We start from the raw sequence: 13,231 nt of genomic DNA on the forward strand, positions 1-13,231 counted from the left end.
TATTCAAGCGTGGAGGTTACATGTGTGGGGGCCGGCAGGGAGGGAGCGTTCACCAGGCACGTCAGACGACGACCGTTTCGCACTTCCAATGTGCTTCAGCTGGTCTGGAAGTGCGAAACGGCCGTCGTCTGACGTGCCTGGCGAACGCTCCCTCCCCGCCGGCCCCTACACATGTAACCTCCACACTTGAATAAAAATCACCTTATGCACAGCAACAATCTGGTGAGTGCCATTTTTCTGTAATAGCCCTGGCTAGTGAGCTGGCAGGTGAGAGACACTAGGCCCACCTCTGCACTAAGAAAACACCAGGGGAAGGAAAGACAGACAGAGGAAACACAACAGACAGTTTCAGTCAGCACCAGGACTGCAGCATACACAGCAACTTGCAGAGAGGGCTCCATTAGCTCCTTCCACCTCCTAGCCAAGCATCCAAATGAATGCGACTAACAGAGGGAGCAGAGGGTATATATAGGGACTAGGAGTGGTCCAAACTGGAATCTCCTGAGAAAGTAATGAGAATGCTTGCTGGCAAGGAATATTGATGTTAACCCTTTCCTCTCGAAAGGAAAGGAAATATGATTTATTTGCTGAGTCTCATAAGGCAAAGAGATTCTGGCCCAGAACCTGTCACTAGTCTCTACAACAGAGAGATTACCGTGACACAATCTCTGCTCTAGTTAATCCCAAAGGTGTTGCATGAATTGTTGAGGTTCCGGCTTTGTGTGTCTGTTCAGGTTCTTCCACCAAACTCCCACCAACCGCATCTTTATGGACTGTGTGCACTGGGCACAATCCTGGGGATCATAAAATCATCTTCCTCAAATTGTTCCTTCATAGTTGAAAGCTACAATTATCCAACATGTGTTGGCATTCTGAAGAGTTCAGATTTCCTTTCACTGAAATTAAAGGGTCAAGGCCGACATTTGAAAAACGAGCCCATATTGTCATCCCTCCTCCAAACTCAACAGCTGGCACAATGGAGTCAATGAGTTGTAACTCCACAGAACTTTTTTTTCAGAGTCCATTGGTGGCGGCTTTACACCACTCTATTCGACGCTCGGCATTGTGCGTGGTGATGTAAGGCTGTATACAGCTTCTGTGCTATGAAGCTCCCAGTGGGGGCACAGTTTGGACTCAATAGTTATGGAGGGGTCAGCAGAGCTGTCGTCACTTTTCTGTCCTTTGCTCCTCAGCGTTCAGCCCTCCGCTCTGTAACATTACGGGGTATCCACTTTGTGGCTGAGTTGCTGCGGTTCCTTCCGTTTCTCAATAATATCACTCACAGGTGATGGGGGAGATTTAGAAGGGATGAAATGTGATGAACGGACTTGTTAAACTGGTGGCTCCTATTACAGGATGCGCTAGTATCAGTGAGCTCCACACCACCAGCCGCTTTGTCACGTTAGTAAAGGCAGATGGCATGGTGAGGGGCTGGATATTATACACCAGGGGTAGGGGCAGGATGAAAAACTTGAATTTAATGATTAATGAAAAAAAATATATACTGGCTGTCACGGTTCCTCTGTGCAATGCATCTTGCACACAGGTGATGCTCTGCCGCGCCTTCCTGAACTTTAGAGCAGGCAGTGTTTCCTTTGTGCAGAGCATCTTGCATTCGGAGATGCTCTGCTGTGTTTCTTCGAGCCCTAGCTTACATGTTGTTTCTCAGCACAGGATTCCATGCAGGTTCTGATTACTCAGGTGTTCCACCTTCCTAGTACCGGTAATTGCTCTGTTTCATTACTTTGCATGCTCTCCCAGAACCTCGCCAGTCGTACTCTCTGGTTCTGCAGTTATGCTCTTGGTTTGCGTTTGTGCTCGTGTTCTGATCTTAGTTTCTTGACCCCAGACTGTTCATTGACTCCTCTTTGCCTGCTCCCTGTTCTTGTCATTACCACCTGGCTTCTGACCTTGGACTGTTACCTGACCACGTCTCTGCTCCCTGAATCTAATATGTATTCTTCTGAAATTATGACCCTTGGCCTGTGACTTGACTGTGTTTCTGCCTTCTCCCTGTGTCCTGTCGTGTCCTCCTGTTACCTGACCCCGGCTTGCCTGACTACCTTTCTGCCTATACGATCTGTAAGTAGTGACTAGCATCACACTGGTATTGCCAGCCATACATAAGCGTGGAAATTTTCTGGTGTATACCTCAAGTGAAGCCTTGGGTATCCTTGGGACTTTTTGTAATGTAGCTAGTGGTACCTTGGAGCTTCAAACTTGTCATTTTTGGTGGCCTTCTCCTCATATTTGAGAGATGGACCCATTGGACCCCTGAGGCTCCAGGGGCTGGGTCAGTTGTACAAAGCAGGTCTTCTTTATTCTACTGTACTAAAATGGTTGTGCACATGTGAATGAGTTCTAAACCGGGAATTCATTATACATGTACGATCCTGCACATCCGTTCCCGGAGTCAGATGTGGAGAGGTGTCAGCACCGACTGTGAACGGATCAGCATGAATTACAGAAATTGCATTAGGCTATTTTTACCGCTATCTCTCTCCACCAGAGAGAGGAAGGTGAAGTGTCTGTGATATTTATATATCTAATTAGAGGTTACATCAAGGTGAGATTTATCCAGCAAATGAGAATGCAATTAATTAATGCAAGAATAAAAGGAAAAGAGATTTTTTGCCAGAATAGTTTATAAAGTACATTTGTAATCATCACTGGAGAAATGATGTGGGTCGAGAGAAGCTGCCCGAGAGTTTTAGAAATAACTGATATCAAAACAAAAATAACATATATCCTCCAGTGCAAAACAATCCAAGAAAAATCCAGCAATCCCAAACGATAAAAAATTCCAAAAATTTATTTCACATTTTAAAATTCCATGGTTAGGACTTCATTAAAAGGGAAACAGATGACGCGTTTCGGATCCAACAGATCCTTACTCTTGAGATATGAGTAAGGATCTGTTAGATCCGAAACGCGTCATCTGTTTCCCTTTTAATTATAGTCCTAACCATGGAATTTTAAAATGTGAAATAAATTTTTGGAATTTGTTTATCGTTTGGGATTGCTGGATTTTTCTTGGATTTATTTGGATTGCTTCTTCTGGTGACCAGCTGCACTCTGATCCATGCATTCCCTTCCCTATACCAGGAATTGCAGATGGTGGTGGAGTGGCTGATAATTTTTTTGTTTTTTGTTATAATCCCCCAGTGCCCCAACCACTTCAGCCCCAGTATTCTGGTCATTCCCATAAGTCTTTATTTTCCTGGAGTGCTGGTATACTGTACTGTCAAATGACCACTACAGCCAATCACTCATCTGTGATCCTACCATGTCATGGCACATAATTCCTAAGGTCAGTGATTGGCTGCAGTGGTCATGTGATCTTACATTGTGTTACAGCTCACTAGTCTTGACTTAAACATTCAATAGTGTATCAGTTTTTTCTTTACGAGAATGTAAAATTCCAGCCTTATTTTTATTTTTTTCATTTTTATTTCTACATGTGCAGCTCCATTGGCTCAGTGGTTGGCACTGTATGGTGGCTCAGTGGTTGGCACAGTATGATGGCTCAGTGGTTGGCATTGAATGGTGGCTTGTTGGTTGGCACTGTATAGTGGCTCAGTGGTTGGCACTGTACGGTGGGTCAGAGGTTGACACTTCATCGTGGCTCAGTGGTTGACATTTTATGGTGGCTCAGTGGTTGACACTGTATGGTAGCTCAGTAGTTAGCACTGTATGGTGGATCAGTGGTTGGCACTGTATGGTGGCTCAGAGGTTGACACTGCATGGTGGCTCAGTGGTTGACACTTTATGGTGGCTCAGTAGTTAGTACTGTATGGTGGCTCAGTGGTTGGCTTTGTATGTTAGCTTAGTGGTTGGCACTGTATGGTGGTTCAGTGGTTGACACTTTATGGTGGCTCAGTGGTTAGTACTGTATGGTGGCTGAGTGGTTGGCTCTGTATGGTAGCTTAGTGGTTTGCACTGTATGGTGGTTCATTGTTTATCACTCTATGGTGGCTCAGTGGGTGGAACAGTATGGTGGCTCAGTGGTTGGCACTGGATGGTGGCTCAGTGGTTGGCACTGGATGGTGGCTCAGTGGTTGGCACTGGATGGTGACTCCTTGGTTGGCACTGTATGATGGCACAGTGGTTGGCACTGGATGGTGGCTCAGTGGTTGGCACTGGATGGTGGCTCAGTGGTTGGCACTGCATGGTAGCTCAGTGGTTGGCACTGCATGGTGGCTCAGTGGTTGGTACTATATGGTGGCTCAGTGGTTGGTACTGTATGTTAGCTCAGTGGTTTGCACTGTATGGTGGCTCAGTGGTTGGCACTGTATGGTGGCTCAATGGTTGATACTGTATAGTGGCTCAATGGTTGGCACTGTATGGTATCTCAATGGTTGGAACTGTTGTTTTGCAGCGCTGTGGTCCTGATTTCAAATCCCACCAAGGACATCTGCAAGGAGATTATGTTCTCCCCTTGTTTGTGTGGATTTCTTCTTGGTTCTCCAGTTTCCTCCCACACTCCACAGACATACTGAAAGGGAATTTAGATTGTGAGCCCCAATGGGGACAGTGATGATAATGTCTGCAAAGCGCTGTGGAATATGATGTCACTATGTAAATAAGTTAATAAAAAAATATTTCCAATAAGTTCGAGAATTCCAACGTTCCTCTGCATCTCGTTCTGCTGATTGCTACATAAGAGTTGGACTTACGTGGTATATTTGTGTCTTGCAGGTGAGTTATAAGAAGGATGCGCAGGACATCCACAACTACACTGCGGTGCTGGACAGACCGGACATACAGAAGGCCACAGAGATTTCAAAGCTCATCAGCAATGTAATCACTTGGGTGGATTTCATTACAAATATTATATATTATTTTAATTACTTTGGCAAATGTTGTAGGAGAAAATGATTGTGCATGTTGAATTTTAACATGGCTGGTCGCTTGTTCTTCAGCGCTGTCTGGCAGCAACCTCTCCGCTCCCCAAAACATATTCCCACTGAGCCAAACTATATCTCCAATTCATCCTGACCATTGATGGTGCAGTTTATTGTAAAAATCCCAAATCAGAAATGTTAGAATGTTTTTATTTTAGTATTTTTTTGTGTTTTTTAATTCTTCCTATGAATTTCTTCCTGAATATTTAGTAAATTCTATTTGTGCTGTATTTGATATAGGTGGATTATAGGAAAGCCAAAGCTGAGTTGAGTAAAGAACCTTTGGTTTTAGGACGACCAGATTTTGAACATGCAAAAGAAGTATCAAAAATCACCAGTCAGGTAAATCTCCGTCCAGGCGTTCCACACTATCCAGCTCACCTAATCCTGTGTTTCAAAAAGTTTATTAAAAGCGTACTCAACATTTCACACAAAATCTGAAGAAAAGCAGGGTCATTCCACACAACATGCCCTGTAACTTACTGTTCTTTTAAATGTGTAAATTATCTTCATCAATATTCTGCCAGCACAATAGGTGTTGGAACTTTTTTATCTAGCTTCCTAGAATACACTGCTCCTGCTATTGTCTAATAGTTTGCTTTCTCCAAAGTGAAATCCCATCTCTCTGCTATACCTGTACGGAGTTCGGGGGGCTTTACAAGTTGCGACACCGCTACCGATATCTCGTCGGGGTCACGTCGTTAGTGACGCACATCCGGCGCCGGTAGCGACATCGCAACGTGTAAATCCTAAGTGCGACGATGAACGAGCACAGAAGTGTAAAAAAATCGCTGATCTGTGTAACGTCGTTCATTTCCATAATGTCGCTACATCAGGAGATACGATGTTGTTTGTCATTCCTGCGGCAGCACACATCACTGTGTGTGAAGCCGCAGGAACGACAAACATCTCCTTACCTGCCTCCACCGGCAATGCGGAAGGAAGGAGGTGGGCGGGATGTTACGTCCCGCTCATCTCCGCCCCTCCGCTTCTATTGGGCGGCCGCTTAGTGACGTCGCTGTGACGCCGAACGGACCTCCCCCTTGAAGGAGGGATTGTTCGGTAGTCACAGCGACGTCGCCGACCAGGTATGTGCGTGTGAAGCTGCCGTAGCGATAATGTTCACTACAGCAGCACTCACAAGATATCGCGTGTGCGACGGGGGCGGGTGCTATCGCGCTGAACATCGTTAGCAAATGCTAGCGATGTCGCAACGTGTAAAGTAGCCCTTAGACCTGAGAGCAGAAGTGGAGAGATAAAGACTCGTCCTCACTTCTTAGAGAGACAAAAATGCACCCTTCACTTTCTGCCTTTTTTTTTTTTAATGGCCTTCAGCTCAATCTGGAGCCATGGCGCCTTGATGGATGAGCGCTCTGTAGTCAGATCGCTCTTGTGTAGTCTAGAAAGGTCCACAGGGTCTTCTCCACCTAGATAGGTCCACCAGGGTCTTCTCCACCTAGATAGGTCCACCAGGGTCTTCTCCGCCTAGGTAGGTCCACCAGGGTCTTCTCCGCCTAGATAGGTCCACCAGGGTCTTCTCCACCTAGATAGGTACACCAGGGTCTTCTCCGCCTAGATAGGTCCACCAGGGTCTTCTCCACCTAGATAGGTCCACCAGGGTCTTCTCCACCTAGATAGGTCCACCAGGGTCTTCTCCGCCTAGATAGGTCCACCAGGGTCTTCTCCGCCTAGATAGGTCCACCAGGGTCTTCTCCACCTAGATAGGTCCACCAGGGTCTTCTCCGCCTAGATAGGTCCACCAGGGTCTTCTCAGCCTAGATAGATCCACCAGGGTCTTCTTCGCCATTATCTTGATATTATAAAACCATCGGATTGCTGCTCTTCCTCTTTGCCTTGTTCCTTCCATTTTTCTGACCATAATGTAGACAGACAAAAACGCTCCCCTGCCTTCAGTAAGAGTATGTCCACATGTTATTTGGTGCAGACATTTCTGCATCTCTTGGCAGGAAAAATGCAACATAAAAGATGCATCTTTTTGTTCTGTTTTTTTTTTTTCAATGCATTTTTTATGCACCTTTTACATGTGTTTTTGGTGCAGATTTGTCCCATTAATTAGTGTGGGTGAAATCTGCAGCAAAAACGCTGACATTGACAAATTTGCAAGTAAGCAACTTTTACATGAGATTTCAGGATTCTCATTCATTTTGCTGGCATCAGGAAACCTTTCAGGTTTTGCGATAAAACTGTGCTGAAAAAATGCGACAAAAACGCAGTGTGCAGAGTCCTTAATGTTTCTTCTACTGGAGATGGATTACACTTGACGACAAGCAGTAGAGTATGTTACATGGATTGGAAACTACTAGCTAATGCTTCTTCTGAGTATTTTTTGGGGGTCAAAACAGGGGTGGGATTCAAATTTTTAACAGGTTCTCTGTAAACCCCACCCATTTGAAAACCACACCCATTCTGTAACTACACCCATTTTGTTAGCCACACCCATTTTCATGCCCTTTCCTCAACCAAAAAATCCAAGTAATTTAATGTATAATCTCTTTCACCTTCTTCCCTTCCTATATCTTCACTCTCCTGTCCAGTATCAGTTGTTCCAGTCACTGTCACTATTATTGTATTAAACACTTTTTCTACAATCTTTAAAAATTATTACTAAAGGAGCCCTGATAAAATTGGAACTGATGAACTTCCCCTACAGATCTCATCCCATGTGGCTGCTTTCCCCTGCAGATCCCATCCCATGTAGTCTCTCCCCCCCTTCAGATCCCATCCCATGTAGTCTCTCCAGGGGGGCTGCAGATCCCATCCCATTATGGCCTCTTTCCCCAGCAGATCCCATCCCATTATGGCCTCTTTCCCCAGCAGATCCCATCCCATTATAGCCTCTTTCCCCAGCAGATCTCATCCCATGTACTCCTTTTCCCCTGCAGATCCTGTCCCATATGACTCCTTTTCCCATATAGCTCCCATCTTAAAGTGGCCTCCTTTCCCCATATAGCTCCCATCTTAATGTGGCCTCCTTTCCCCATATAGCTCCCATCTTAATGTGGCCTCCTTTCCCCATATAGCTCCCATCTTAATGTGGCCTCCTTTCCCCATATAGCTCCCATCTTAATGTGGCCTCCTTTCCCCATATAGCTCCCATCTTAATGTGGCCTCCTTTCCCCATATAGCTCCCATCTTAATATGGCCTCCTTTGCCCATATAGCTCCCATCTTATGTGGTCTCCTTTCCCCATATAGCTCCCATCTTAATGTGGCCTCCTCTCCCCATATAGCTCCCATATAGCTCCCATCTTAATGTGGCCTCCTTTCCCCATATAGCTCCCATCTTAATGTGGCCTCCTTTCCCCATATAGCTCCCATCTTAATGTGGCCTCCTCTCCCCATATAGCTCCCATCTTAATGTGGCCTCCTTTCCCCAAATAGCTGCTACCTTAATGTGGCCTTCTTTCCACATATAGCTCCCATCTTAATGTGGCCTCCTTTCCCCATATAGCTGCCATCTTTTGCGGCCCCTCTCATTGCATTTTCGGCTCACTGAGCGCTTACCTGCTCCAAGTATCGGCAGCCTCTCCTGTCTCCCGTTTTCCTCCGCGGCTCTCTGCACACTGACAGATGGCATTAGGAGGAGCTACCTCCTCACACTGCCGTGACCTCTCTGCAGCGTCAGCACGTTGCTGCACGCCGGGTCAGGGAGCAGACAGGCTCCACTGAACCCGGAAGTGCCACGCGGAGGTACAAGGATTCATTTGTGTTAGAGTGATGTCACACACAGCGACGACGACGACGTAGCTGCTACGTGACCATTTTCTGTGACGTTGCAGCGACGTCCCGTCACTGTCGCTGTGTGTGACATCCAGCAATGACCTAGCCCCTGCTGTGAGGTCGCCGGTCGTTGCTGAATGTCCAGTTTTATTTTTTGGTCGTCGCTCTCCCGCTGTGACGCACACATCGCTGTGTGTGGCAGCAAGAGAGCGACGAAATGAAGGGAGCAGGAGCCGGCGTCTGGCAGCTGCGGTAAGCTGTAACCAGGGTAAACATCGGGTAACCAAGGGAAGACTGCCAACTGTCGCTGCCAGTGCCGGCTCCCTGCTCTCTGCACATGTAGCTGCAGTACACATCGGGTAATTAACCCGATGTGTACTGTACCTAGGAGTGCAGGGAGCCAGCGCTAAGCAGTGTGCGCGGCTCCCTGCTCTCTGCACATGTAGCACAGCGACGCATGTCGTTAAGATCGCTGCTGCTTCTGCTGTGTTTGACAGCTAAGCAGCGATCATAACAGCGACTTACAAGGTCGCTGTTGCGTCACAGAAAATGGTGATGTAACAGCGACGTCGTTGTCGCTGTCGCTATGTGTGAACCCAGCTTTAGAGTCTTAAAGAGACACTAATACAAATGAATACAGGGAACCGGATCGCCGGAGCTGTTTCTTGCCGGTTCGGGGAACCGGCTGCTATTTTAACAACTGGTTCTCCCGAACCGGACAGAACCGGCTGAATCCCACCCCTGGGTGAAAACATCATTTTCAATCAAAAAAGTACTGTACAGTCATGGCCATAAGTTTTGAGAATGCTACAAATATTAATTTTTACAAAGTCTACTGTTTCAGTTTTTCTAATGGCAATTTGCATACACTCCAGAATGTCATAAAGAGTGATCAGCTTAACAGCAATTACTTGCAAAGTCAATATTGGCTAAGAAAATGAACTTTAACCCCCAAAACACATTTCAACATCATTGCATTCCAGCCTTAAAAAGAGCAGCTAACATTGTTTTAGTGATTTTTCCATTACCACAGGTGTGGGTGATGATGAGGACAGGGCTGGCGATCAATCAGTCATGATTAAGTAAGAATGACACCACTGGACACTTTAAAAGGAGGCTGGTGCTTGGTATCATTGTTTCTCTTCAGTTAACCATAGTTATCTCTAAAGAAACACGTGCAGCCATCATTGCTCTGCACAAAAATGGCTTAACAGGGAAGAGTATCACAGCTACAAAGATTGCACCTCAGTCAACAATCTATCGCATCATCAAGAACTTCAAGGAGAGAGCTTCCATTATTGCTCAAAAGGCTCCTGGGCGCCCAAGAAGGACCAGCAAACGCCAGGACCGTATCTTAAAACTGTTTCAGCTGCGGGATCGGACTACCAGCAGTGCCGAGCTAGGTCAGCAATGGCAGCAGGCTGGTGTGAGTGCTTCTGCACGCACTGTGAGGCGGAGACTGCTTGAGCAAGGCCTGGTTTCAAGGAGGGCAGCAAAGAAGCCACTTCTCTCCAGAAAAAACATCAGGGACCGACTGATATTCTGCAAAATGTACAGGGAGTGGACTGCTGAGGACTGGGGTAAAGTCATTTTCCCAGTTGAATCCCCTTTTCGATTGTTTGGGACATCTGGAAAACAGCTTATTAGGAGAAGAAGAGGTGAGCGCTACCACCAGTCTTGTCTCATGCCAACTGTTAAGCATCCTGAAACCATTCATGTGTGGGCTTGCTTCTCAGCCAAGGGAATCGGCTCACTCACAGTCTTGCCTAAAAACACAGCCATGAATAAAGAATGGTACCAGAATGTCCTCCAAGAGCAACGTCTCCCAATCGTCCAAGAGCAGTTTGACGCCCAACAATGCCTTTTCCAGCATGATGGAGCACCTTGCCATAAAGCAAAGGTGATCACTAAATGGCTCATGGAACAAAACATTGAGATTTTGGGTCCATGGCCTGGAAACTCCCCAGATCTTAATCCCATTGAGAACTTGTGGGCAATCATCAAGAGACGGGTGGACAAACAAAAACCAACAAATTCTGGCAAAATGCAAGCATTGCTTATGCAAGAATGGACAGCTATCAGTCAGGATTTGCTCCAGAAGTTGATTGAGAGCATGCCAGGCAGAACTGCAGAGGTCCTGAAGAAGAAGGGTCAACACTGCAAATATTAACTTGCTGCATTAACTCATTCTAACTGTCAATATAACCTTTTGTAATATAATAGAAAATGCCTGGCTCACTGGGAAAAAGAAGTTAAGGTGCTCGGAAAATATAAGTCCAGTAGATGTAGAGAATCCGGCACACTAAATAGAATGAATTCCAAAGATAATATTTCGTTTGAATATAATTTTATTTATTGTTCTTGTGGGGATATCAAAAAAGCCATACGTGAACAAGTCCAACGTTTCGACCAAAACTTATGGTCTGTTTCAAGGACTCAAAGGGTTATGGTGTGGTGTGTATCGCGTGGAATATTCACTCGCATGGATTTAATACATATCACTCTTATAGCCTTAATACCCTCACATAAATGATAGGATGACAATCGTCCTCTTATTTGACTTGTTTAGGAAGATGGTCGTCTAACCATCCAAGATGGGAGAAAGTAGTGTCCCCCACGTCTTTTTTTTTATATACAACAATGGAATTGTGAGCAAAAACAGCAACTAGAATAGATTAAATCCATAGGTTTACACCCCTGTGGCTCATGATCTGTAAATGGCTTGTCTATATGTGGCACCAAACAAAGCCTGAGGGAGGTACGATAAGGCAGGTACAATAGGGCACCCGGAGTGTGAGATTATAGGAGAAAGGTCCTGGGTATGATGATGGGGCCTTGTGCCTGTTCCTTGTGGTCGCCGTGTCTAGGAGTGCCTGGAGGCCACATATAGACAAGCCATTTACAGATCATGAGCCACAGGGGTGTAAACCTATGGATTTAATCTATTCTAGTTGCTGTTTTTGCTCACAATTCCATTGTTGTATATAAAAAAAGACGTGGGGGACACTGCTTTCTCCCATCTTGGATGGTTAGACGACCATCTTCCTAAACAAGTCAAATAAGAGGACGATTGTCATCCTATCATTTATGTGAGGGTATTAAGGCTATAAGAGTGATATGTATTAAATCCATGCGAGTGAATATTCCACGCGATACACACCACACCATAACCCTTTGAGTCCTTGAAACAGACCATAAGTTTTGGTCGAAACGTTGGACTTGTTCACGTATGGCTTTTTTGATATCCCCACAAGAACAAAAAATAAAATTATATTCAAACGAAATATTATCTTTGGAATTCATTCTATTTAGTGTGCCGGATTCTCTACATCTAATATAACCTTTTGGTCTCATAATATGATTGCAATTATATTTCTGTATGTGATGTAAACATCAGACAAACACAAATAAAAAACAGAGGGCAACAGATCATGTGAAAATATCATTTTGGTGTCATTCTCAAAACTTTTGGCCATGACTGTTTTTTTTTCGGATTATAAGACGCACATTTCCTCCCAAAAATTTGGGAGGAAAATGAGGGGTGTGTCTTAAAATCTGAATGTAGCCAAGGTTCTTGATTTATAGTTTAAAGAGAGATAACACAAAAGAACACAATGTTATTATGACCCAATTGTGATTAATGTCTATCTCATGTTTGTTGTGATATGTAAAAAAAAAAAAATAAAATTATTGGTTAAAAAAAAAAAATCTGAATGTAGCTTATGGATGGTGGAGAGGGGTCGGCGGCGGGCGGCTCTGCTCTGTGCAGCGACGGGCGGCCCAGCTCTGCGAGGCTCTGTGCAGCAGCAGGTGGCCCTGCATTGCGAGGCTTTGTGCGGTAGCGGGCAGCCTGGTCTGCTCTGTGCGGCTCTGTGCGGCAGCTGCAGGTGGCTCTGCTCTGCGAGGCTCTGGGTGGCAGCGGCAGGCTGCCTTGCTCTGCAAGGCTCTGGGCGGCGAGGCACGGGCCATTCTGAAGATGTTGGCGGTAAGGGCTTTCAAATAATGGCGCCCAGAGTAGGCGTGTGCACAGATGGTTCAAGCTCTCACCTGCGCACGCACCGACTGCGACTGCCACTTCTTTGAAGCTCTCACCGCCAACATCTTCAGAATGGTAGTACCTCACCGCCCGCAGCGAGCCCCAGCATCGTACAGCGCCGATTGCCCCAGCATCGTGCGGTGCCGGCTGCCCAAGCATCGTGCCGTGCTGCAGCCCTCAGTGAGTATCTGGGTCCCCCTCTGCACCACCGATAGCATCGCTGCCATACTCTTATACCGACCCTGCCTCCTATGACCCCCGCTGCCTACCCACCTCCCCGGTAAGACACCACCGGATTATAAAATGGACCCCATAATTTTTTTTATCTTTTTTTATCTCTAAATTTGGGGTGCGTCTTATAATCCGGTGCGTCTTATAAAACGAAAAATACGGTACTTCGCAATTTTAGTTGTCATATTTGACAGTAAGTTAATGTAAACTCATTGTTTCATCAGTGGCTATTTAACAAAACGAATTCATATTCGGGGAGTGGAGAATTATGGCTGATCATCACAAGGTTTCTGTTTCGATAGGTCCCTTCGATAGGAATA

At 45.7% G+C, this 13,231-nt stretch overlaps 2 protein-coding genes across 3 annotated transcripts in view; both read left to right on the forward strand.

Moving 5' to 3' along the window:
* Positions 1 to 13,231, forward strand: part of LOC142243542 (LIM zinc-binding domain-containing Nebulette) — a 321,524-nt gene that overhangs the window by 220,351 nt on the left and 87,942 nt on the right. The gene's annotated exons all lie outside the window — the stretch shown is intronic.
* LOC142243541 (nebulette-like) overlaps positions 1 to 13,231 on the forward strand; it is a 145,810-nt gene that overhangs the window by 82,817 nt on the left and 49,762 nt on the right. The window contains exons 13-14 of the mRNA XM_075315579.1: positions 4,699 to 4,800; positions 5,145 to 5,246. Coding sequence (XP_075171694.1) covers positions 4,699 to 4,800; positions 5,145 to 5,246 — 204 coding nt within the window. The remainder of the gene's footprint in view (positions 1 to 4,698; positions 4,801 to 5,144; positions 5,247 to 13,231) is intronic.

The sequence above is a fragment of the Anomaloglossus baeobatrachus genome, chromosome 6, assembly GCF_048569485.1.
Source record: "Anomaloglossus baeobatrachus isolate aAnoBae1 chromosome 6, aAnoBae1.hap1, whole genome shotgun sequence".
Lineage (NCBI taxonomy): Eukaryota > Metazoa > Chordata > Amphibia > Anura > Aromobatidae > Anomaloglossus > Anomaloglossus baeobatrachus.